The 27,411-nt window shown below is 43.1% G+C and overlaps 1 protein-coding gene across 2 annotated transcripts in view; it reads left to right on the forward strand.

The window, feature by feature from the left end:
• The window catches only part of MEGF10 (multiple EGF like domains 10), a 211,011-nt gene that overhangs the window by 36,912 nt on the left and 146,688 nt on the right, over nucleotides 1-27,411 (forward strand). For both annotated transcript variants that reach the window (XM_073624959.1, XM_073624949.1), the window contains exon 2: nucleotides 23,655-23,786. In XM_073624959.1, coding sequence (XP_073481060.1) covers nucleotides 23,674-23,786 — 113 coding nt within the window. In that variant the 5' untranslated portion in view covers nucleotides 23,655-23,673. The remainder of the gene's footprint in view (nucleotides 1-23,654; nucleotides 23,787-27,411) is intronic.

The following is a 27,411-nucleotide window of genomic DNA, read 5'->3' on the forward strand; positions in this document are numbered from 1 at the left end:
CAGGAATTTTTACACACACTAGCATAAAGTGGTTCTAAAACCTTAAGAGCCCATTCACACAGGGGCAACTTTGGATCCAAATTCAAGTCGCCCCTAGTCGCCTCAAGTCGCGCTACACGAAAAAATCAATGTAAGTGAATGGATCTGTCTTAATGCACACTACTGCAGTCGCTCCGACTTCAGAAAAGGTTTCTGTACTACTTCAATCCGACTTGAAGGCAACTTGTACCCATTGATTTCAATGGAAGTTGCCTCCAAGTCTGATCACTGTTCATACTGAGGCAACTTTACAGGAAGCAGAAAAGAAACAGAAAGTAATTTCCTCCACTAAACAGCCAGCCCCCTCCTTCTCACACACAGCTGATAAGCTCTGATTGGCCACTTGTAAAGTTCCCTGTCCTGAGGCGACTTCAAGTTGTGTTGTAAGTTGCCCCAAGTCGTGCTGTGATTCATACTCAAGTCGTGTCCAAGTTGCCTCCCAAAGTCGTGCTGGAAGTCGTGTTGCCCCTGTGTGAATGGGCTCTTAGGGTTCTTTCCATGATGATCCGCCCCGTGAACATCCGCTTGCTCAGCGGGGATCGCTCCGCCGATCCCCGCTGAGCAGGCAGATAACAGGTCCGTCGCTGCACACTGTGCAGCAATGGACCTGTCAGAGCGCCGCTCTCCCCTATGGGGGATCGGATGACGACGGACCGTAGAGCCTGTCGTCACCCGATCCGATCCGAAAATGGATGGAAAAGTAGTTTTTCCTCTGTTACACTTTTTCGGATCGGAGCGGGTCGGATGTCAGCGGACATGTCACCGCTGATACCGACACTCGATAGAGGTCTATGGAGGGTCCGCTCAGGTCCGCCTAAAAAACTGACAGGCAGACCTGAACGGATCGGCTGTGTGAAAGGGTCCTAAAGCGGCAGTAAACGGCATCCTTTTACAAAAAAAAAAACCTGCAAGGCAATGGCATAATGTGCTAGTATTCATCGCATACTAGCACATTATGAAATGTTTACCTTAGAACGAAGCCCTCCAGCGGCATACAGTCACAGCTGACAGGGCTTCCATCTTCACCTGATCTTCCCTCTGGGTTTGTTTGCTTCGGCCGCCTGATTGGTTGAGCCACGATGATGTCACTCCCACGCATACCTGCGGATCACGGCCGCGGCACAGCACTCTAAAGAGATGGCAGGGGTATGACGTCCCTTCAGAGAGCATGCGCCGGTGACTCCATCAGGTTTAGCAGATATTCATTGTATTTATAGGTAAGCCTTCTTATAGGCTTACCTGTAGGTACAAGTTAAAAAAAAAAAAAAAAGTCTTTACTACCACGTTAAGGGTTTTTACCCTAATGCATTCTTTGTCGAATCAATCAATTTAATCAAATCCTATGATGAAAGAGCAGGCAGCAGGGCTCGTGATCAAGCCCACACAGTGCCCCCATAGAAGGTGGTTTCCTATGGTGTGCACTTGCCGAGTAGAGGAGTAGCCAGGAGCCCTGGTGGGGGACCCTAGAAGAGACCTGCACAGAGCAGGTGAGTATAACATGTTTATTACCCCCATCAAATAATTCCCTGCATCTATTACCTTTTGTACCACCACCCTATCCCTTTAGAATGTAAGCTCTACGAGCAGGACCCTCATGTCCCTTCTGTATTGAACTGTACTGCAATTGTGCTGTCCCCCCTCTACATTGTAAAGCGCTGCCTAAACGATATAAATCGTGTATTATAATAATAATAATATTATTTTTTTTGCAACTTAAGGTTAGAATTACTTTAACTCACATCACATTTTTTTCTGGTCAGTGGCTTACAATATTATGAGGTCAGAGACTGACAAGGGGCAATTATGCCATTCCGAAGTTCCTTATTTACTATCAAACTGGAACAGTAGTGCAGACAATGGCAGCAATTTTTGCCATAATGTGCCATCTTTGACAATTTTTCCTCATCTGAAATCTTTTTTTTTTGGACCTTGAGCAGCAGCTGATAATGTAACTCCTGCACACCTCAGCATCTTACATACAGTGAACTGATGTGTCACAGGCACTGTATACAACAAACAAAAATTGCTACAAAAAAGGGTGAGGAGATTTTTGCAGATACTTTGCTTCCACTTTAAAGTAGAACTATAAGCAAATTTTTTTTTTCATTTTGGATAGAGTTATATTAGACATCTGTGTCCTATTGCAGAGATTTCACTTCACTTCCTGGTCCATAGCCAAACAGGAAGTGAGAGGAAATCTCTGCAAACGAAGGGAATTCCTTGGGAACCCCCAGGTCATCAGAACTAATGTCCCTATTGGAAGATTTCCACTCTTTTACTTTTTTGGGGACAACCCAAAATTTGGGATTTTCTTTTACTTTCACTTTCAATGATAATGGTAAACAGAACCAATAGAGAGGGTGAATCTCCTTAACGGGTGCGCAGACAGCAATAAAACATGACAGGTGTTCTAACCCATCTCCATTCTATCCAAAACAAAAGTTTTGCCTTTGGTTTTACTATAACAATTTTTTTCAGCATTATCTGTATTTCTCCCATAACAGATTCTTACTAACTGTCATTTCTCATCCACAACTGTTTAATCTCCAAGTTATCCCTAAATTGTGAGAGTAAAGCTAATCATTTTTAGTATTTACTGGCTGCAAGTTTTTTATGTCCTCGGACTGCTTTGGATTTTCTTAAGAATGCCGTTTACTAAGTGCAAATCAGACTACAAACACCTTTGTCAGATTCCCCGATGAAGAGACAACTGAACTGGGAAAAACACTTTGGAGTTGAAGTGGCTTTGGTTGCCTTAGCTGTGATGTATCACTCTTCAAAGACGCCTGGGATCATTGATTGCCATTCACATTTGCACTGAGTTAGAACAAGCCCTTATATATTTCAAACCAACTATGAGTCAGTCTTTTAAAAGATTGTACTTCCACATTTCTGTAACGAAGAAAGAAAAGACCATGAAAGAAGATCAATAGAAAACAAACACTAGACTGCTAGATCAGCTGGCTTTGGTTTGAGTCTGCATTGCTGCTTTTAATATCTACACGTGCATTCTGTTATTATCAAAAGCAATGTTCTGACTCCACAGATGACACAAGACTATGAAGAGCAAGACATTTATAGAATTTACTGGTTACATAGATAAAATACATGAAGTCTTTCTCCTAAAATATGTGTATTACTACTATAGATACATTACGGCTATGACTAATGCTGTGTGCCGAAACTTGTAGGCCTCTGTACTCGACTAGTAGGTCTTCTGTACTAGACCTGCATCAATAAATTATCACATTCAGATTAACGAGTTGCCAGCTATCTATTTTCACTTTATGTTGTACACGGTGTAAGGAAGACCTCACTTGCCAGTGCCCCGAATAGGCGTTGCTTTCTTTTTTGTATAAATATGAAATATATGTGCATGGAGCAGGTTTGTCCTGTGCACATTTCTCTGTGATTAGACAAAAAGGACAACATGGGGGAGAACTAAAAGTATGCTTCAGTAAGCTTTGGGGCAATTTGCACCTTCATGTTCTGAAGCGTTGTGGTAACAGTCAGGTTTTGTTGTATTGAGTGAAGACGGCTCATTTATTTGAATAAGATAACAACGCACCAGAACGCACAAAAAATTGGACAAGTACTATTTTCTGAGCACACCACAACTCATGGTTGTGTGTTACTGTGCATTGTGCTGAGCTACAATGGATTTGGTTGAAGGTGTGTTGTCTTGAAAATGAATGGCACTGCAATAGACAAAGTGTGACTAGACCACAAAGGGAATGTATAGTATAGTTTTTTTAATGTATAAGAAATCAGAACAAAGAGCTGTAATAATGTTTTAAAAAGCTCGTTAGCAGTTATTTTATTTTATATTTTGTTATATATTTAGTTTTTTAGACTAGGTTCACACTCAGTGGTGACCTATCAATGGGGGGGATGCACAGGCGCAAAAAAAAAGTGGTCCTTTAAGAGTGTCCGGACGCCGGTCACTGAGCTGACATGTGAGAAGCTTGACTGCTCTAATGAGGTGATTGCAGCTGAAAAGCTTAATTGAGCGGTCTTTGAAGTGTCCCCGGGGCACAAACCATGCGTCTGGAACACTCCCCACTCTACATTGATTCCTACGGTTGCTTGCTTTTGATTGGCGGGTCCAGAGGATGGTAGGCGGTGCTTTTTGCAGTGCCGTCACTTTCGGTTTGCCACCACTCATCACTTGGATGTTGGAAGGAGAGCCTGCGCGGCCTGCCGGACTGGACGGGGTAAGCTAATGCTCATTATTCATTTCCCACTGACAGCCGCCGTCTGCCACTCCGCTCCGCACAGGCACAAACTTCCCCCGCTTCTCTCCATCACACGAGTCTCTGTGCCTGCCTGGGATCACGCGGCTGGAGGAGCAGGGTAAGTGTAGTGATCGGCTGGCCCAGAGGAGAGCAGGTATGCAGGCCTGGCCGGAACTCAGCACAGGGAAGTGAACCCCTCATAATGGGCACAATGAGGCTACAATTGATGTGCACAGTGGCTACAATTGATGGGCATAGTGACTACAATTGATGGGCATAGTGACTGCAATTGATGGGCACAGTGGCTGCAATTGATAGGCAGAGTGAGGCTACAATTGATGGGCAGAGTGAGGCTACAATTGATGTGCACAGTGATTGCAATTGATGGGCACAGTAGCTGCAATTGATGGGCACAGTGAGATTACAATTGATGGGCACAGTGGCTGTAATTGATGGACACTTTTCAAAAATAAAAACAATTTTATGCACAAATCTGGTATAAACTGAACAAGCTGTGGGTGGGTTGCTGCTGGTTGACCTGGATGGCACCTTGCTGTGGGTGGGTGGCTGCTGGCTGGCCTGGTTGACATCTTGCTGTGGGTTGGTTGGTGGCTGCTGGCTGGCCTGGCACCTTGCTGTGGGTGGGTGGCTGCTGGCTGACTGGCCTCAGTGGCCTGGCATCTTGCTGTGGGTGGGTGGCTGCTGGCTGGCCTCAGTGGCCTGGCACCTTACTGTGGCAGGGTGGCTGGCTACTGGCTGCCAGGCTGGCATGTCCGTCTGAGAGGCGAGGGAGGCCTGTCAGACTCAGAAAGTTAGGTCCAGTGCACGGAGGCATAATGATGTTGTGTGCTGTGCCCCCCTGCGCACTGGGTCTGCAGGCTTCTGGGCCCCAAAAAGATGGCCTTGGCCCGATGGGACCATCATCAGTAATATCGGTCTAGTTTGTGACCGATACCGATGTTGGTGGTATAAAAATTCTGTATAATAATAATAATCATTATATGGGGCCAAAATTGCACTGGAATCTCACCAAAGTAGTACAGGAACCTTTTCCAAAATCGCTCCATGCTGGGCTGCATTGATGTGAATGGGTACCATTAAAAACAATGTGATTTCCAGTATCATGCATCTCAAGTCGCATCTGAAATCGCACTCAATATGCACATTTTTGCAGATGATAGTCCTTAGATGTAAGATTCAAGCTCAACTATAAAAAACATATTTGAATTATGGATTAGTTAAACATTTATTACCTTTATTTTAAGTGCAACTGGTTCAAATACTTACATATGTCTTAAAATTATACTCCTGCAATCGTTTGTACAGTACCACTGGCTCTGCTCCAGTGCACACATACTGAAAGGGAACATATTCACAGTAAGGCAGACCATAGATTATGCAATTTCACCACAGGTGAAAGGAAAGAAAATTGCTTGATTTTCCCATCAACACAGTCAGTGTTGATGGGGCAATCCATCCCCCACTATTGTATTCTGCTTGCGGGGAGTGCGGTGAGCTTTTCCTGCCAAACACAATGATTAGCGTTGTAGGCTATATAGCCAGCAGCACTAATCGTTGGGGAAAAACTGAAAGGCTGGTTGTACATAAGTCAATTGATTAACTTGTGTACAACCATAGTGCCCTTACATGATTATAAATTTGATCAGTCTCTGCTGAACAGGCTAAGCTTCAATCCATGTATGGGTGGCTTGGAACTAAGCAGAGTGAAGACCTTAGTGTGTTGCTGATGCCTAGGCACAGAATGAGGAAGTGAGAGTAAGTACCTACAAAAGGCACTCACTCTCTAAGGCTGGGTTTACACTATTGCCGCATGCGGCTCACAGCAGGGGTCCGGTGCGTCCCTGTTCACCGTTTCAGGTCTGATTTAGGCCCAAATTTTTGGGCTCAATTTGGACCTGAAATGGACCAAAAGACGCACAGGACCCCTGTGGAAATTCGCACCTGAGCCGCAGCGGAGATATGTGAACTGGCTCCATAGAGAGTCGGTCACAATCTCCTACCATGCGAATTGGATGCAGGGAAACTTCTTCTGGGCCCCAAAAAGATGGCCATGGCCTGTGAAGACCAATATCGGTAATATCGGTTTAGTTTGTGACCGATACCAATTTTTTGAAAAATGCTGATATCAGCCGTCAATAATCGAAACTCCCGATAATCGGTCGATCCCTAGTCTTTAGATTTTGTTTTCTTTAGAAAGTAGCCATCACCTAGTAGAAAAGTCTGTGCCATCATGCTGCAGCAAAACATTCTTGCCCTTAGTGTGGAAGCAGTGGTTTCTCTGTAAAGGTCCAAAAGACCCCTCGTTGTGCCAGAGCTGTAGCTATGCAATTAGCAGACCGCCCGGTTTAGAGAGCTCAACTGTGACACAACAAAAGGCATGTTGGGCCTAGAGATGTGAACGCCCGCAAAAAAACGGAAACTTTCGGGAAAAAAAACGTTTCTGTTTTTTTCCAAAAAAATTGGAAAAATTGAAAAATAGAAAAAAAATGTGGAATATTTTATTTTAACATGATGAATAAAATATTTTAAGACAGGGTGTTCGCCTTAAGTTTTTAGAAGTTCCTAATTGTGACGATGGACAAAAAAGAGTAGCTGCAGAAGCAGAGACGGATACTGACCATTTCAGCTCAGAAAATTATTCTGATTAAATGTCCATTGAAACTTAGTCCCACTCTTTTCTTAACACTTCCCCCATCTTCAATTCTTTTTATGAGAATGGGGTTTTTATTTATATTTAATACTGTGGAGAGGAAATATGAAAAATTGTTACTTTTGGTTTTGAAAATTGTTTTGTGGAGGCTTTCTGGCTGTTCCACATAAACCAGTAAGCAGTTCTGGAGATTGTTGCTCCCTTTGGTACAAATACATATTATAAAAAAGTAAATTCTGTTTGTGATAATTGTTTGGCTTCATTATATTTTTAATATGCTAGTTGTGATCATTTTATGCCAAGTCAAATTGTCCATAGTCATATTTTATGTTCCTAAAGTAACAGAATGACTTTCAATCTTAAAAAGACAAAACAAATGCTAATGTAGCATTCTTTTCAATTTTTACGAAAATTTCCGTTTTTTCCCCAAGTTTTTCAAAATTTCCGGAAATTTTACATCTCTAGTTGGGCCTCTTCAGAGTAACTGCTGCTTCCACACAGAGAGCAAGGGTCCTTCTTTTTGGGATACTAGTAGGGAGAACATTTTTTTTTACACAGGCTGTAACTGTTTTTCAAAGAAAACAAACTGCAAGACTTCAAATCATTATTTTATGTACCTGGAATGCATGAAATGATAAATTGAAAGCTCCATTGGGTTTTACAATCGCAAGGCTTTCTGTGGAAAAACGGGACAGTTGGCAACTGTGTTTCAATGTAACTTTGGATGAGCTTACTACAGAAACATCTTGGTGAATGTATAACCTGGGTGGTTTCTCATGTTGTGAGAGCCTTGTGACATTCATTGAGAACAATGCATTTTTTCACCCCTATAGAGTAGTGAAGTTGTATGAGCAGTGTCTCCTGTGTTTGATCTTGGTTACAATGCCCAGGTGCACTAGACGTTCTCAGATCTTGTACTAGTTGTCAAACATTCAAAACCATTAACCATTTCACATTTTAACAAAATATAAGTGGTAGAAAGAACAGAAGTTTTTTTTTTTTCTGTTGTAGCTTACTATTACAATGACGCTTTACTTGAAAATCATTATTTAAAGTGTGTAGAGGCAAAACTCTTTTTTTTTTTTTTCTTTTTTTTTAGGTTTGGATGCTGTGGGGAAGAATTAAAACTCCTGTTCTAGCTTTTATGTAATGGAAATCCTAGCTTTAATTTAAATTAAATTTAAACTTTAAATTTAAACTCTGGATAAGGGTGGCACTAGTGGTTCTTTGAAATTCCTTAGTTGACATTTTACCCAGAAAGCTATGTGCATGGGGTTTGCCTATTCCCTCTGTGTTTGTGTGGATTTCCTCTGGATATTCTTATTTTTTTTTCTTACACTCCAAAGACATAATGGTAGGTTATTTGGCTCCCTTCTAAATTGGCCCTAGTGTGTGTATGTGTACAAAATGGCAATGCCCATGTGTTTTCACATTCTACATGATGGTACTCAACCTGACCAATTGGGAACAGTTCAAGAAAGACCTGGCAATTTTCATTGTAGAAATTTCAATGGAAATGGGCTTTCATGCTTGTCAGACATGGCGCCCAAGGGGCAAGCCCATGGAATCACAAAGAACTAGATATGACTGAGCAAATATATCCTGTACATACAGTTTTGGATAGAGTAGGGAATAGTTAAAACTAGGGTTGTCCCGATACCACTTTTTTAGGACCGAGTACAAGTACCGATACTTTTTTCAAGTACTCGCTGATACCGATTACCGATACTTTTTTTTAATGTCACGTGACAGTGTTTTTTTTTTTTTTTTTTTTTTTTAGGGGGGGGGGGGGGAGTGAACGGTGCCTGTGTGTGTGTGTGTGTGTGTGTGTTTTTTTTTTTTTTTATTTTTTTTTTTTCATTTACATTTATTATTTTTTACAATTTTTTTTTTATTCTTTATTGCACTAGGTGTGTGTGTTTTTTTTTTTTTTAATTAGCCCTGTTGGGGGGCTTTGGTGAGATATCAGGGGTCTTAACAGACCTCTGATATCTCCCCCTTGAGACAGAGAAAGAGACCGAGGATAGAGATTCCCCAGTCTCTTTCTCTGCAGCCTCAGCTGCACTGACAATGAATGGAGAGAAGACAGCGGCTCCTCTCCATTCATAAACTGACACATCGTAATCACAGGAGATTACAATGTTTCAGTTATGTGAATGGACAGAGTCAGCTGACTCTGTCCATACACACACAGCGGAGAGAGACAGCAGAACGCCGGAACGGAGGGGGACAGCGGAGGGGGACAGAGCAAAGAAAGAGGACAGCGGAGGGGGACAATACAGCGGAGGAGGACATTGGAGCGGAGGGGGACAATACAGCGGAGGAGGACATTGGAGCGGAGGGGGACAATACAGCGGAGGAGGACATTGGAGCGGAGGGGGACAATACATCGGAGGAGGACATTGGAGCGGAGGGGGACAATACAGCGGAGGAGGACAGCGGAGGGGGACAATACAGCGGAGGAGGACAGCGGAGGGGGACAATACAGCGGAGGAGGACAGCGGAGGGGGACAATACAGCGGAGGAGGACAGCGGAGGGGGACAATACAGCGGAGGGGGACATTGGAACAGAGGGGGACAATGCAGCGGAGCAGGACAGCGGAGGGGGACATTGGAACGGAGGGGGACAATGCAGCGGAGCAGGACAGCGGAGGGGGACTAAGGGGGATGCAGTGACAGTCAGCGGTGATCGCGTGTGGGGGAATTACAAGCACCGATCACCGCTGTATGTCACTAAAGCAGCTGAAAGCGCGGGGGGAGAAGCTTGTAACTCCCCCACGCGCTGATCACAGCTGACAGTCTAGGTATCGAGGGAAGCATCGGGAGCATTTGCCCGAGTACAAGTACTCGGGCAAATGCTTGGTATCGGTGCCGATACCGATACTAGTATCGGTATCGGGACAACCCTAGTTAAAACCCCTGTCAGATATTTTTGCCCTCTGTGTACCACTGGGGAGCATTGAGACAATCTCTCCAAAATCAGGGAAATTGTATCATTCCCAGTTGTAACCAGAACAAGTCTGGAATCTGGAAGATTTCCTCTCTTATTCTATTCTGGTTCAACTCAAATTTTGGGATTTTCCACACTTGATGATGGTCACCAAGATACAAATAGAGGGTGATTCTCCCCATTGCGGACACAGACAGCAGTTTAAACCCAACAGAAGTTTTACCCCTTCCAACTCTATCCAATACTAAACAAAGATTTGGATTTAGATGTACTGTAGTTTGCAAAGGTCTGATTGTTCCTATTGGAATGGTCAGACACAGACCTTTGGCCAGTTATGAAGGTTTCTTCTGTTTCTTAAGAAGATAATAAATAGATCTGAACCTGGGGGGTAATTTTCAGTTGTGTGTGAATAAAGCTTATTTGTACAGTGCAGTGTTTGTCCTGGGGACTGACTGCCAGTTGCTCCATCATTAGACTGTAGGACTAGTGTGAATTTTAGCAGCACTTTATTGAATCAGTCCAGACAAACTCATTAATACACATAACACACTTAACTCGTTATCTTCGACCAATTTCCAGAAGTGCTTTGGATTTTCCAAGAAACCTGTTGCTGTAAGGGCATTTGTCACATCAATCATAATTTCAGTTTATCCACAGGGGGCTTATTGTAAAATTTGTGTGACATACAGTAGCAGCAAGTCACTGGTAATGAACAGTTGCTTTGGCATATGTAAATAGGCACACCGGCGGGGTCTCTGTATATAAGGCGTGCAGCCTGACCATGAAAACAAGCTTTACGAAAAGGCCTTTTGATAAATATACGAATAACTCTTATTTGCTTCCTTGATACATTTCTACAATATCTACTCTTATTATGTTGCGTGGCTGCTGTGAATGTGTTCATGCAAAAGAAAGAAAACAAGTAGCAGCTGCCGGCAGCTGTTTTCACTGTAAGTGAAGTGGGAAATAACCAAAAGTAGCTTGGGGCATGTCATCACAGAGGGCCCTAATATTCCCAAGATACCGAAAGCATTCCTTTGTAATTCACATGCTTACTGTATGTACTGTGTTATGATGCCATTTACTGTTCTATCATGTACCAAGCCACAATGTGCTGACTGTGATAAATGTGGACTACGGAGGGCCAACGTGCAGAGCTATCAGAGGAAATTGAAAAAAGCTGCGCCACTTTTCTGGTGGCTTTCTTCTTGTTAATGTATTGCTCCAAATTCATGAAGCATTCGCAACACTTTTGGTTCTGACAGAGACCAGACACCAAATTTAGGTAGTTTTATAATGTGCCGCTTTTACATTGTGGTGCAATGAATGCGCCAAAATAAAAATAACATACCAACAGTGCGTATCCTATAAAAGTAGAGCTAATTAAGACCAACTCTCTTTTGGCATACAGAGATACAGGAGCTGGCGCAGACAGATTTTGCAAAAGTGTCTCTCATGTTTTCTAAAAGTGGTGCAGCATATGCCAAATTCAAGTACAAGTTCTACATAGGTACCGTATATACTCGAGTATAAGCCGAGTTTTTCAGCCCATTTTTTAGGCTGAAAAACCCCCCTCAGCTTTTACTCGAGTGAGGGTCTCGAGTGATAGTGCAGCCTCACTCGAGAGGCGGGACGAGGAGGAGGCGGGGCTTTGTTACAATGGACGGCCGTCGAACAGACTGCATAACACAGCGGGAGACACCCTCTGTTTTAATAATCAAATGTACGGCTGCAGATGGGCACAATGAGGCTGCAAATGGGCACAGTGAGGCTGCAAATGCGCACAGTGAGGCTGCAGATGGGCTCAGTGAGGCTGCAGATGGGCTCAGTGAGGCTGCAGATGGGCTCAGTGAGGCTGCAGATGGGCACAGTGAGGCTGCAAATGGGCACAGTGAGGCTGCAGATGGGCATTGTTTACCCAGTAGCTGCTGCATTTTCCTAGGCTTATACTCGAGTCGATAAGTTTTTCCATTTTTTTGTGGTAAAATTAGGTGCCTCGGCTTATACTCGATATATGAATTTGGCACATGCTGCAGCACTTTTAGAAAACATAAGAAATACTTTTGCAAAATCTGTCTGCGCCGGTCTTTATAAATCCAGGGATTATCTGTATTGGACCTGCCATGTATTCTATATTTGAAGATGATGGTTTTGTCTTCATTTACAGTAGCACATCTTGCACTTAAAATGCAACATCAAAATATCTTAATCATTTTAATCTTTTAATAATGAATAATCATGAGTAATTCAATAGTGTGGCACTTTTTGTCCAAGCCTATAGCGAAAAGCTTAATGGAATCAGCCCCCCTGACTCTGTTCTTTGACTGAACAAAGCAGATAATCAATCAACTTGGTCATGACCTTACATTTATCCGGACACTGATAGGCTGAGCAGAAGCTTGTTATTTTACAAAATTAGTTGCTTTAGGTCTAGGTGCTTTAAAAGACAAGTATGGCTTTCTGAAAAAAATACATTTATATTTGCCTTGATGAATGCAGCATCAATTTGATGCTGCATCTGTCCCCCGTCAGCTGTGTAGTGAGAACTGAGTGATCAAATATTACTCAGTTCTCCCCTCCGCTCTGAGCAGAGAGCCGTGACTGGTAGTCAGCTGCTCTCTGCTCCTCCAGGCTTTCAGTGTATGGCTGAGAGGATGAGCCAAGTGCCAATCCAGGCTTCTGAGTGGATCCCGACCACATGGTCGGGATCTTTCCAGAGCCTGGACCGGCTCTGTGACATCAGCTGACAGCAGGCTTCAGACCGACAGACCGGCTCTGTGACATCAGCTGAAAACAGGTCACAGGAGTGCAGAACGAACTGCATTACTGTGATCGTTAGGGGAAGTACAGCCAAAATAGCTTTGGCAATACTCCTTTTAATGCATTGTGCTGCACCCAAAAATAGGTCCTACAGCATTTTTTTTTTTAACCCGTACAGTATGTTGTTTTGCACTTTACGGTACGTGTATTGCAGCACACTGTAGATGTATGTGGGGGTGCAACTGACCTTGCATTGCAACCAGTGGCGGCCCATGCACTATGGGCACTGCCCCCCCCCCCGGATGCATGGATTCATATGGCAGGGGTGGGAGGGGGTGGTACTTTTTGAAGCATCTGATTAGAGCCAGAGGCTCTAATAGGCTTCAAAATAGGGTGGGCTCAGGGCGCAGAAAGTGCACCCTGATTCCACCCAATTGTGTGACCATAGCAAATTCATTTACGCTATTTTTACACTTCCTGATTGGCCAAACAGCCAGGCCACCCTATTGGATGCCTGGCGCTTAGGAAGAGGAGCGGAGGAGACACGCTGGAGTGGAGGTCGGCGCCGCTCTGGTGCATTGGAGAGGAGCTGCTGCGGTAGGTACCCTCTGTTGGAGCCACGCTGCCAGAGCCGCGAGCACCACAAGTAGGGGGGTCGGTAGGCACAGTGGCTGCATATGATGGGCACAAGTGGCTGCATATATTGTGCACAAGTGGCTGCATTTGATGGGCACAAGTGGCTGCATATGATGGGCATAAGTGGCTGCATATGATGGGCACAAGTGGCTGCATATATTGTGCACAAGTGGCTGCATTTGATGGGCACAAGTGGCTGCATTTGATGAACACAAGTGGCTGCATATGATGGGCATAAGTGGCTGCATATGATGGGCATAAGTGGCTGCAAATGATGGGCACAAATGGCTGCATATGATGGGCACAGGTGGCTGCATATGATGGGCACAATGGCTGTGTTTGATGGGCATAATGGCTGCAATTGATGGGCACAGTGGCTGCATTTGATGGGCACAATGGCTGCATTTGATGGGCACAGTGAGGCTGCAATTGATTCAGGGGTTCAGTATTTTTCAGTTTGTTTGCGCCCCCCCAAAAAATTTTGAGCACCAGCTGCCAGTGATTGCAACACACATCCACAGTGCATTATCTTGCTTTGCGGTCCCAGCCTGAATAAGGCCTTTGGGTTTTACCGCTGTGCAGGTTCTTGTTGAAGGGGAGAGGTGAGGTGGCATAGAAAGTTGCAAAACTGAGCTGTGGAATAGGTTTGCCTGTTCATACAGTACGGCAAGGATCATAATGGCTGGACGGAATTACAAATGCTTTGCCAGGTAAAACAGTAAATATGGACTTATAGCTGTTTGCCTGGAGTTCCACTTTATTTTAAAGAATGGCTAACCATCTTCAGATTGGATATTTCACATACTGCTAAGTGTTAGCACTCCATCACTGTGATCACATATACCAGAATTTCATTATAATAAACAGATGCTTTGTTAAAAGATTTATGCTATGGCTGTGAACAGACAACACAAATCCTATAATGTTTCTAATTTGAGTTGTTTGTAGTGTAATGGCAGCATGCTGCAAAATGATCTGTAATTTAGATCTAGTGGTAAACCTAATGACAGACAGCAGAGTCATGAAACAGTTCACTGTGTTATTTCAACTAGGCAAGTGAAACGATTGTTCATGTTTATGAGCTAACAGTGCGATCTACAGTATCTCACAAAAGTGAGTACACCCCTCACATTTTTGTAAATATTTTATTGTATCTTTTCATGTGACAACACTGAAGAAATGAGAGTTTGCTACAATGTACAGTAGTGAGTGTACAGCTTGTATAACAGTGTAAATTTGCTGTCCCCTCAAAATAACTAATAACACACAGCCATTAACTGCTTGCCGACCAGCCGCTGCCATATTGAGGCAGGTTGGCACGGCTGCGCAAATCGCCGTAGGTGCATGTCGGCCGCTTTAAGAACTATAGGGGGCACACGCGCGATGCAGGAGCTGATGCGCGTGGCCGGCGACCGCAATTTCCGCTGGCCACCCGCGATCGCTCCTCAAAGAGCCAGAACGGGGATCTGTCAATGTAAACCCGTTCTGTCAGGGAAGTAGAGAGAGATCTGCTGTTCCTAGTAATCAGGAACGGCAATCTCTCTCTACTCCCAGTCAGTCCCCTCCCCCCACAGTTAGAAACACCTCCCAGGGAACACTTAACCCCTTGATCGCCCCTAGTGTTAATTACTTCCCTGCCAGTGACATTTATACAGTAATCAGTGACTATTTTTAGCTCTGATCGCTGTATAAATGTCAGTGGTCCCAAAAAAGTGTCAAAAGTGTCCGATCTGTCCGCCGCAATGTCGCAGTCCTGCTAAAAATCACTGATCATCGCCATTACTATTAAAAAAAATAATAATATTAAAAATTCCATAAATATATCCCCTATTTTGTAGACTCTATAGCTTTTGCGCAAACCAATCAATATACGCTTATTGCGATTTTTTTTAACCAAAAATATGTAGAAGAATACATATTGGCATAAACTGATGAAGAAATTATTTATTTATTTATTTATTTTTTGGGGATATTTATTATAGCGAAAAAAGTAAAAAATATTGTTTTTTTTCAAAATTATCGCTCTTTTTTTGTTTATATCGCAAAAAAAATAAAAAGCAGAGGTGATCAAAAACCGCCAAAAGAAATCTCTATTTGTGGGAAAAAAAGGACATCAATTTAATTTGGGTACAACGTCACACGAACTTGCAAATGTCAGTTAAAGCAACGCAGTGCCTTATCGCAAAAAATGGCCAGGTCAGGAAGTGGGTAAATCCTTCCGGGACTTAAGTGGTTAATGTCTAAACTGCTAGCAACAAAAGCGAGTACACCCCTAAGTAAAAATGTCCAAATTGGGCCCAAAGTGTCAATATTTTGTGTGGCCACCATTATTTTCCAGCACTGCCTTAACCCTCTCGGGCATGAAGTTTGCCAGAGCTTCACAGGTTGCCACTGGAGTCCTCTTCCACTCCTCCATGACGACATCACGGAGCTGGTGGATGTTAGAGACCTTGCGCTCCTTCACCTTCTGTTTGAGAATGCCCCACAGATTCTCAATAGGGTTTAGGTCTGGAGATATGCTTGGCCAGTCCATCAACTTTACCCTCAGCTTCTTTAGCAAGGCAGTGGTCGTCTTGGAGGTGTGTTTGGGGTCATTATCATGTTGGAATACTGCCCTGCTGCCCAGTGTCTGAAGAGAGGGGATCATGCTCTGCTTCAGTATGTCACAGCACATGTTGGCATTCATGGTTCCCTCAATGAACTGTAGTTCCCCAGTCCTGGCAGCACTCATGCAGCCCCAGCCTATGACACTCCCACCACAATGCTTGACTGTAGGAAAGACACACTTGTCTTTGTACTCTTCACCTGGTTGCCGCCACACACGCTTGACACCATCTGAACCAAATAAGTTTATCGTGTTCTCATCAGACCACAGGACATGGTTCCAGTAATCCATGTCTTTAGTCTGCTTGTCTTCAGCAAACTGTTTGCAGGCTTTCTTGTGCATCATCTTTAGAAGAGGTTTCCTTCTGGGACTACAGCCATGCAGACCAATGTGATGCAGTGTGTGGCGTATGGTCTGAGCACTGACAGGCTGACCCCCCACCCCTTCAATCTCTGCGGCAATGCTGGCAGCACTCATACGTCTATTTTCCAAAGACAACCTCTGGATATGACACTGAGGACGTGCACTCAACTTCTTTGGTCAACCATGGCGAGGCCTGTTCTGAGTGGAACCTGTTAAACCACTGTTATAGCCTAGGCAATCTTTATGTAGAGCAACTATTTTTTTTCAGATCCTCAGAGAGTTCTTTGCCATGAGGTGCCATGTTGAACTTCCAGTGACCAATATGAGAGAGTGAGAGCGATAACACCAAATTTAACACACCTGCTCCCCATTCACACCTGAGACCTTGTAACACTAACGAGTCACATGAGTAATAGGGGAGGGAAAATGGCTAATTACTCACTTTTATTGCCAGTGGTTTAGACATTAATGGCTGTGTTGAGTTATTTTGAGGGGACAGTAAATTTACACTGTTATACAAGCTGTACACTCACTACTTTAAATTGTAGCAAAGTGTCATTTCTTCAGTGTTGTCACATGAAAAGATATAATAAAATATTTACAAAAATGTGAGGGGTGTACTCACTTTTGTGAGATACTATATACACTAAAGGAGCCCATAGATTATGCAAATGATGTTTCCTTCCACCAGGACAGAAAATATACTGTAGCATTATTGAACACAATGGTCAATGCTGGCGGCTATAACCCACGGCAGTGATCACATGCAAAAAATCCGACAGGCTGGTTGTACTGAAGTCGATCGATGGATTGACTTCAGTACTATTAGCCTGCCCATAGATGGATCGAATCTCAGCCGGTCCCTGCTGAACCGGCCAAGATTTGATCCATCTATGGCTAGACTAATGCCGGGATTTTCCACCAACAAATGTTGGATGTGAGCTTGTTGGCGGAAAGTCTGACCGTGTGTATGCTCCATCGAACATTTGTTGTCGGACTTTCTGCCAGCAAATGTTGGCTAGCAGGTTCTCAAATTTTCCGCCAACAAATGCTTGTTGTCGGACTTTCCGACCGTGTGTACACAAGTCCATTGGACAAAAGTCCACGCATGTTCATTCAAGTACGAGCTGGTAGCGCTCGATCTTGTAAAACTAGCGTTCGTAATGGAGATATCACGTATGTCTTGTACGTCACTACGTTTGTAATTGTTGTTTCTGTGACCGTGTGTATACAAGACAAGTTGGAGCCAACATCCTTCGAACAAAAATCCACGGTTTTGTTGTTGGAAAGTCCGACGGGGCATAAGGCTAGGTTCACACTTGTGTGGGTGGTTGCAGATGTGGGACAGCATGTAAATGGCACCTGTTCCAGCTTCCATAACCACTCGCACCCAAACCACGCTGCTCCTTTGCAGACACATGGGGCTACCATTCATTCTTAATGGCATCCCCACACATCTGAAAAGGCAGCATGTATTCAGTTGCAGGAAATTGCATGGTGCAAGAACAGTATGCGATTCCCCTCAAGTTACATTTTACAGTGATCGTAAAGCTTGTTTTTTTTATTAAAATAACAAGCATGTTATATTCACCTGTGGTTTTGCACAGAGCAGCCCTGATCTTCCTCTTCTGGGGTCCCCCGCAGGTGTTCCGGTCTCCACCCCCCCACCGAGTGCCCCAATAGCAAGCCGTTTGCTATGGAGTCACTCGTGCGAGCTCGCTACCGTGCGAGCTGGGCTCTGTGTGGCCATAAGACACACAAAGCAAGACTTAGCCCCACCCCCCTCTTCCCCCACTGCCTAGTTACTGGCTTTGATTGACAGTAGAGGGAGCCAATGGCTCCTGCTGTTGTAACTGAGCCAATGAGGAAGTAGGGAGCCGAGAGAGCCTTGGCTCTCATGCAGACTACTGGATTGAGATTGGGCTCAGGTATGTATTTAGGGGGGAAGCTGCATGCAGAAGGTTTTTTCCCTTGCTGCATAGAATGCGAAAGGTTAAAAACCAACCACTTTAAAAAAGGAGCAGGATTGTTTTTCCTGCATGAAACGCAGGCACAACAGCCAAATCACATGAATCAGCTGCAGTGCCTGTGCAAATGTGGTTCACTGAGGTCCTTAGGTGTGAACCTAGCTTCTTACTGTGATTTCCACATTACACAGTTTGTCTTAAAGTGATCCTGGGCTTTGCCAATGCAAGGAAAAGCAACAGGTTCCCTTTAATGCTCCTCCTTTCCAACACATACTAATGTTTCATTTGTTCCCCCACTACTCCATACTGCTGCTGTATAATAACCCCTGTATAAGCTGTGAGTTGCTGGACAAAGTTATAGACATCTTGAGCGAAAGCACTGAATGGCCAAATCATGTCACATGTAAGGTCCGCTGGGCTTAAAAAAAAAACAGATTTACTAAAACTAGAGAGTGTAAAATCTGGTGCAGCTGTGTATGGTAGCCAATCAATTCAGTTCAATTAAGCTTTGCCAAAAAAAACTGCAAGCTGATTGGTTTCTGTGCAGACCTGCACCAAATTATGCACTCTCCAGTTTTAGTAAATCAACCCCTCTTTGTTCTTCCACATAGGTGTTTACAGGAGTATTAGAAGAGAAGCGTTTACGGGCTGAAAAAAGTCAAAAGCACATTCAGGAATAGAGCAGAAAAAATGCGAATGCCCCTAAATGCGTGTGACTGCGTCTGAACGATATATGTGTTTAGATGCATTTGAGTGTTAATGCATTCCAGTGTCCAGTGCATTCCAATGCTGCTGGTAAACAGAGGTTTAGGAGCAGTTGGAAGTTTTTTTTCAACTGCCCCTGAACTCTCCTCTATGTTATCTTAGTACATGTACACAGGGTCGTTTACAGTAGTTTCTAGGCTGTTGAGTTTAGAGGCATTTTTTGGACCGCAAAAAAAATGCATTCAGAAGCTGAGTTTACAGGCATTTCAAGCTCCAAACGCTTCTAAACATGGTAACACGCGTTTAGCAGCGTTTTGTTTACAGGCGTTTTTTCATTTTTGGCTATTTATTTATTTTTTAAAACGCTTGTAAACGCAAAACGCGGCTAAACGTGGCATGTTAACGCTCCAAAACGGACGTTTTAAACGTGGGTTACTATCTTTCAAGTTAAATCGTTCAGGAGAGGTTGTAAAAACGTTCCGTGTACATGAAGCCTAAAATACTTGAGGTGCCTAAATATGTGTGCAATACGCTTTTTGCGTGTTTTTTAAGCAGCTTTTCTCCTGCCAGGAGTTCTGGTATTCAGAGGAGAAAACTCCCTGTGTACATGAGGCCTAGGGATTCAAATACACCTCCATACAACAAAGTACCATTTTCTCCTTCAGCTCTTGGCACTGACCAGAGCAGCAGGGGGGAGAAGGAAAGGTAAATACTGTAGATACTGCTGGATTGAAGCAAAACAGTTTCTTTGCCTTGAATGGTGCAAAGTTTGACCCACATTGGGGCTCACACCGACCCCATACGACTGTGCTGGGTAGCGTTGCCCAATGCAGTCCCAACACATAGGCAGGGCAATTTGTCTTTTGTCTTACTGGGGGTTATTTACGAAAGGCAAATCCACTTTGCACTACAAGTGCAAACTGCTAGTGCAAAGTGCACTTGGAAGTGCAGTCGCTGTTAATCTGAGGGGTAGATCTGAAATGAGGGGAAGCTCTGCTGATTTTATCATCCAATCATGTGCAAGCTAAAATGCTGTTTTTTTATTTTCCTTGCATGTCCCCCTCGGATCTACAGCGACTGCACTTCCAAGTGCAATTTCAGGTGCACTTTGCATTTGTAGTTTGCACTTGTAGTGCAAAGTGGATTTGCCTTTAGTAAATAACCCCCATTGCTTCAGTTGACACCAACACGCTGCATTGGTATGTGCTAGAAAAAAGTAGAATACGTTGCATTTCCGTACAGGTCGTTCCAACCTGATATAATGCATTACACTGCGTTACCATACATAGAGATTCATTTCCTACACTTACTAAAGTTTTAAAGAAAATAAGCAAGCACTGCAATGTACAACACATTGCAGCGCGAATGCACAATCCACACCAATAGGTATATCTTATGTGCATTTTACTGGGCACCTCCTGGGTGAATGGGCTTTTAGAAGTTTCTGCAGCATGGGCAGGCACTGTATGATTTGCCACAAAATTCCCACTTGAACAAGAACGCAAACAGCTAAAGTGACTTCTTGATGATTTACAAACTTTGTGTATTTATATTGTATTGGGAATATGTTATGTTTTGAATTAATGTATATGAAACAAATTATGATAAAAAGATATGTTGGAGTCCCATTTTCCCAAGTTTTGGTTTTTACCTTGGCTTGTAAGATACCAAGCTCAAGATCAGAAATCCTGATTCTTCTTTAATTCGAACTAAACCTATCAATTACTCATCAATAAGGCCAGGTTCACACTAGTGTGAGTTACGATGTAACTTTACTCTCTAGGGTGCCCGTTCACATCAATGCAGCACAGTGCATTTTCGGAAAAGGTGCTGGTTTTACTTTAGTGCGGTTGCTGCACAATTTTGGCCTCATAGCCAAAAAAAGCACCAAAAAACGCACCAAAAAAGCCTGTGACCCATCCCTGATGTTAGCCGGGGATTCCCAGCTGACAACAGAATGTAAACAAAGAAGCCCATCATAAAAATAAAAAATAAACATTGTGGGTTTTAAGGGGGACCCACACCAAATAAACAAAAAAAATGCAATGAGGCCCCCCAAAATCCATACCAGATATGTATCCAAACATGCAGCCTGGCAGCCCAGGAAACTTGCGTGCCCCCACCTTCCTCCTGAACCATACCAGGCCATATGCCCTCAATGTGAGAGGACCCCCCCCCCCCAGCAAAGCACCTTATCCTCATTCTGAATGGGCCTCTTCCCCACAACTTTATAGGGGTTTGCAGGCTGTCTTTCCTTTAAACTGTCCAGCCATCAATTGGCTGGTGTCATAACTGATCATGTGCAGCACAATGGCAATGGCAGATCAAAAAAGGCTAAGATGGCAGCTTCCTTGGCTGTAAAGGATAAGGAGGGTTTAGTTCCCATTTAAATGAAAACTATAGATTAGCTAAGAGACACACAGCAGTAATGATCTCCATTCAGACAGGATCTCTGAAACGTCACACTGAGCTGTCCGATAAGGGATAGCCACCTGCTGCGTGGATAAAAGACTACATCAAATTCATATGCCAGATTTCATATTTTCTTGACTAAAATATACTTAGAATTTTCATTTTTTAATTCCTGAATATAATAAAGAAAATATATGTAAAATATAACACATTCCGCTTTAATGGTTTCATGCTTGTTCTAGAAAGTAGCTCAGTAAAGCTGGGTATACACTAGTAGATTTTTAAATGAAAATTCATTTGAATATTCTCAGTACATTCGATGGCTTGATAAATGTAATTCCAAAGTACTTCAATCATTTTCATTTGCTTTTCAATTTCAATTTTGGAGTGTTATGCCTCGTACACAGGATCGGATTGTTGGCCAACAAAACCTTGGATTTTTGTCCGAAGGGCGTTGGCCCAAACCTGTCTTGCATACACACGGCCACACGATTATTGGCCAACAATTACGAATGTAGTGACGTGGTTTTTCAGCTCTTTAGCGCCAACCTTTGGAATCCTTCTGCTAATTTCGTGTTCGTTAGTGAGTGTTGATTCGCACTTTTCTTTTTGCGTTTTTCATTTAACACTTTTCAGTTAGTTTCTGAACGACTGTTCGTCAACCAGCCATGTTGTGGAATCGGAGGAGATAACGTGTTATTTATTATTGGCCTTGGAGTTTGACAGTTTGGAAGTAGGCAGTTACATTTAAAAAAACACAATGTAAAATTGACAAGGGACACCAACATAGTTGTATCTTTGATCTTAAAAACTACGGGATAATGGTGTTGTGGTAACTTGCCCAAATAAAAAAAAACAAAAAAAAAACATAATAATATTATTCTTGATATCACTAGAAAAAAAAAGCCTTTGAAAATTCCTTTGCAATAACTCAATCAGTATCATCAGCAAAGCAGCTTCATTATTATCCCATAAGGCCCCTTTCACACTGGGGCGGGGGCGGCGTCGGCGTTAAAACAGCGCTATTTTTAGCGCTGCTTTACCGTTGTATTAGCGGTTGAGAAAGGGTTAAAACCACTGAAAAGCTAGGCCGGTGGTATAGCCGCACTGCCCCATTTATTTCAATGGGCAGGAGCGGTTTAGGAGCGGTGTATACATCGCTCCTTCACCGCTCCAAAGATGCTGCTAGCAGGACTTTTTTTATCGTCCTGCCAGCGCACCGCTCCGTGTGATAGCCCTCAGGGCTTTCACACGGGAGACACAGCAGCGGCTCTTTGGAGGTGCTTTGCAGGCGCTATTTTTAGCTCCGTAGCGCCTGCAAAGCGCCCCAGTGTGATAGGGGTCTTAAAGAAGAAGAGAATTGTGCGCTGCATTTGGAGATTTCATAATTTGCCACGTCACGAATGTTAATTCTCCATTACGAATGCTAGTTTACAAGACTGACCGCTTCTGCTTCCGAGCATGCGTGTTTGTACTTTGGACTTTTGTCCGACAGACTTGTGTACACACGCTCGGACAATCCGACAACAGACATTTGTCTGTGGAAAATTTGAGAACCTGCTATCCAACATTTGTTGGCGGAAAGTCCGACAACAAGTGTCTGATGGAGCATACACACGGTCGGACTTACCACCAACAGCCTGACATTGAACATTTCCTGTAGGAAAGTCCGATCGTGTATACGGGGCTTTAAAAGTTTGTTTGTTTGAGCAAAATTTTCCATCCTGCTCCTTTGAATTTTCTAGTCACTGCAGTTAAAGCAAATGTCAATTTCATCCCCACTAAGGATGAGAAAATCAAACGAACTTTCTTAAAATGAACGTTTTTGTTTGAAAATCTACTATACCCAGCCTTAGCGGTGAGTCTAGTTTCTGAACAACAGTCCTAGAGCCACCAGTGGCAGATTACACCTTCCTACCCTTTTAAAAGTTAGAAATATGTTTTTAGGTAGAGTCTTGATAAAGTGTGGTTTTGTTTTTATTGAGCTGTATGTGTATGTGATCATTGTCATAAATGTTACATTTTATGTATGGTGACAGTTTTTGTGTGGTCTAGTCACTAAGTGAGTTCACAGCAGAAGGCAATATAGTGCTAGCGTGAGAGTGTGAGATCCCTTATGTCTTCGCTGTGTGTGAATCTTCATACCTCATTATTACCAGATGGTAGACTCTATAGTATCCTTATATCCTCACAGGTGACTGTAGCATGCCATAAATATTGTATAGTAGAATTATGTTATAATCATAAAGTATGGAAGAGTATTATGTTTTTATAGTTATGTTGTAATGGAGAATACATTTTTTTTTTTCAGGTTGCTTAATGCTGGAAAAATGGTACAGTTATCACATTGCTTTGGCCTGCTTCCATTAATTCTCTGCCGATGGTTTGGAATGTCATTGTCACTGAATCTTGAGGATCCCAATGTGTGCAGTCACTGGGAAAGGTAAGTGCTTGTCTATACAATAAACTGCTGCAAAGAGAAGGGTGGAATTTAAAAATTGCCCCAAATATAATGTCCTGAGGGCATCATGCTAACAGTAAATCTCAAATATAATACAGGACTTTGAATATGACACCCAGGAAAACATACACTATAATACCAAAAGTATTGGGACACCTGCCTTCACATGCACATGAAATTTAATGGTATCCCGGTCTTAGTCCGTAGGGTTCAGTAGTAAGTTGGCCCACCCTTTGCAGCTTTAACAGCTTCAACTATTCTGAGAAGGCTGCCACAAGGTTTTGGAGTGTGTCTATGGGAATGTTTAAACATTCCAGGAGCGCATTTGTGAGGCGCTGATGTGCATGAGAAGGCCTGGCTCGCGCCTTCCCACCGTAACCCTATAGAGGTGCTCTTGATGAAGGCAAAAAAAATTGCACTGATATGCATATGGTTCGTGTTTTTGCCACGTTTGATGTGCCTGAGACAGTTTGCAGATAGCAACAGTGCGATCTGCTGCAGAAGTGCTGAAAAAGGCCCAGACAGCTGAGATTTGGGGAGTGGGCTGGGAGATAACAGCTGCAGAATGTGATGGAATAGGGTGGCTGCTCTCTACTCTTTCTTGATATCGGCCTCCTTGGGGTTGTGCCTAATCACCTTCAGTTTTCTCCTCTGCTCTATCTGGCACCCAAGTCGCATCAGTGACCTCATCATCATCATCATCTGCATCTCCTACATCTTCATCATTACCACTGGAGACAACTTGGCAATATGCTGCGGCTTGGGGAACATGAATGTCAATTTGTCTACCAGTGTTCCTCCCTCTCTCTAGGCTCATGTTCCTGTCATCCTCAACCCCAGAACCAACATCTGAATCCAGTAATGGCTGGGCATCATTAAGGGACAGGTGGCTGACGCTGTGGGCAAATAACTCAGCGGACTTTTCAATGGCTGATTTGGGGCTATGGCAGGAATAGATGTGGACAAGGAGGCAGATTTATCCACTCTGGCAACTGCAGGGGACTGCACACTTGTCTCTGCTTGCGTGACAGAGGATGTGGAGGATGAGGAAGGTTTAGTAAGCCAGTCCACCACCTCCTCTACATACTGTGGCTGGATAGCATGGGCAAACTCACTAAACAGAGGAAATGATGCCCTGCCTGAGGACTGACCACCACATCCACTGTTCGCCCATCCCTAGTATTTGAGTCTTCAGAGAAGTCATCATCCAAACAGCTTATTCTTTGTGGTCTGGGGTCACCATGAGGGGAACATTTTAAAGTGGCAAATGATTTATTCGCCAATCAATTGCTGCTTTTTCACCGTCACCATGTTGCAAGATGCATAACATTTAAAAACATATTTTGCTCATATGCTTGTCTGATCCATCCACATTATTCTCTTCTCGCCATACATGACAGAGCTGCTATTTACCCCCTGCATGCAGCACCCCAAACTTCTATAAGTTCTAATAACAGGTGATATTACAGTGGATGGCCAGCAAATGTGCAGAAATCTGGCCATGTGAATGTGTATATGTGTGTGTGGGTGTAGTAGCTTTTTTGTTAGCTCTTACATAACATATTTCTTACCCATCACTAGGGATGGGCGAACAGTTCGGCCCGAGCATAAGTTCGGGCCAAACTTTCGCTGTTCGGACGCTTGACGAACAGCCGAACAAATGGGTCGTTCGACCGTTTGTTCGACCCCCCGAACCGGCCACAATGCATTGCAGCGCTGAACAGTGCATTGCAAGCCCTGATTGGCTAAAGCAGTGAAAGCTTCAGCCAATCAGGGCACAGAGGACTGTCAGAGTCATGATTGGACACTGTCATCATGACCTTATCCAATCATGGCTCATTCCTGCCCCACAGTATAAAATTATTCTTTCAATGAATGTCCCCCATACATGTCCCCAGAGCAGGACCTGGACCCCTATAACCTTTGCATGCTCAAGTACTTGCATATAAGCCTTCAAAATAGGCACTTTTGATTTTTGCCGTTCGGGTCCTATTGACTTTAATGGGGTTCGTTATTGGGGTCCGAACTTTTGCTGTGTACGGAAGTTCTGTTACAAACTAAACAGGGGTCCGTTTGGCTCATCCCTACCCATTACTACATATGGATGTATTTTCATCATGGAGGTAAAAAAAGGTAATTTATTATCTTGCGTTCCATCTGTTCTGCTATATCTCAGGGGGTGATGTGTGTGAAAATGTCTGTAAACATTAGCATGTGTGGGAAGAGTCACTGAGGAGGCACCAGTTGTCCTTCTTCTACTCTGTGTCCTCACCTATTCATACAAGGAAACTCTGAACATTATTTGTCAATGGTTATCATTTACTACTGACGACCAGTTAGCATTTAATACCATCATGCAGCTATATGGCCTGTGTAGGTAGGAATATGATAACATTCTTTTTTATTATTTCTGCCCTCCTTTTGATTCCTTTATAACAATAAAGGACACTTAAAACATTCTAGGAAAGAATTCTAAGCTGTCATTCATTTTCTCATGTACAGTATATTTTTACACATTTTGTAAATTATTTTACATACTTCCTATGATAAGATTTTTCTTCTTTGATTGTGATTATTATGAGCATCTAGGGGTATAGCGTAAAATGACATAAGTATTAATTTGTTTGCCTTTACTGTCAAGGTTACTGTATAAAAGCATCTACACCTAAAGCCTTTGTATAGCCCAAACTTTTCTTTTGAGTAGATCCAGTAGAAGTGTAGTAGTCACTTTATTTTTTCAACAAAAACAATAGTAAAGCATTTGCCACTTCCCCACTTTTACAACCACCAACTATAGTGGTTTGTCTCCCCTACAAAATTATCGAAACCAAAAAAGAAATTAGCAGAGGATAAATAGGCACTCTATTACCCATACACAATATTATTTTATGTTTAATCTGTATTTATTAAGTTATTGCACATACAAACAGTACAAAATAGAACATATGCATTTAAAAGATGGATTACATGAGGCATGTAATGACCTATCTAGATACCATTATGTATCCAAATCAAGGAAAGTGAACACAAGGTATGTGTAAACTGAGTGTGACATTCGAAATAAATAACATATACAATGCCACAAAATTAAAAGCATCGTAATACAAACAGTAAAGGTGAGTAGTGACATATCCTGATAAATAAGGAGTTAATAGACCCTAACTCATAAGGGAGAATAATAAAGAACCAAACTTAAGATAATTGAAAGGCTTCCAAAGGAATTATGGTTTAAAGTTTTTGGAGATAAATTGGCTGCAATTGCAGTATGAGGCCAATTACATCCTCATGCGACTAGACAATGGTAAGCAAGAAAACAGTGGATACAAAGAAAAGAAGAAAAAGAGGGAAGAGGAGAGGAGTGAGAAGAAGAAGGGAAAGAAAGAGAGTAGAGAAGAAGGAGAAGAGAGGAAAAAAAGGGGGGGGATAAAGGGAGCCCCGAACCAAGGAGACCATCTGCTCTATGTGATCTAGGGAGTCCATCTCACAGGCCCAGTAAACCAGAGGGGGAGTGCCCGGTTTACGCCAGTTTCTTAAAATGACAGTACGTGCTGCGGTTAAAAAGTGGCAGAAAGCCTTTTTTAATCTGCTTATAGGACCCAGGCATCAT

The sequence above is a fragment of the Aquarana catesbeiana genome, linkage group LG01, assembly GCF_042186555.1.
Source record: "Aquarana catesbeiana isolate 2022-GZ linkage group LG01, ASM4218655v1, whole genome shotgun sequence".
Classification (NCBI taxonomy): domain Eukaryota; kingdom Metazoa; phylum Chordata; class Amphibia; order Anura; family Ranidae; genus Aquarana; species Aquarana catesbeiana.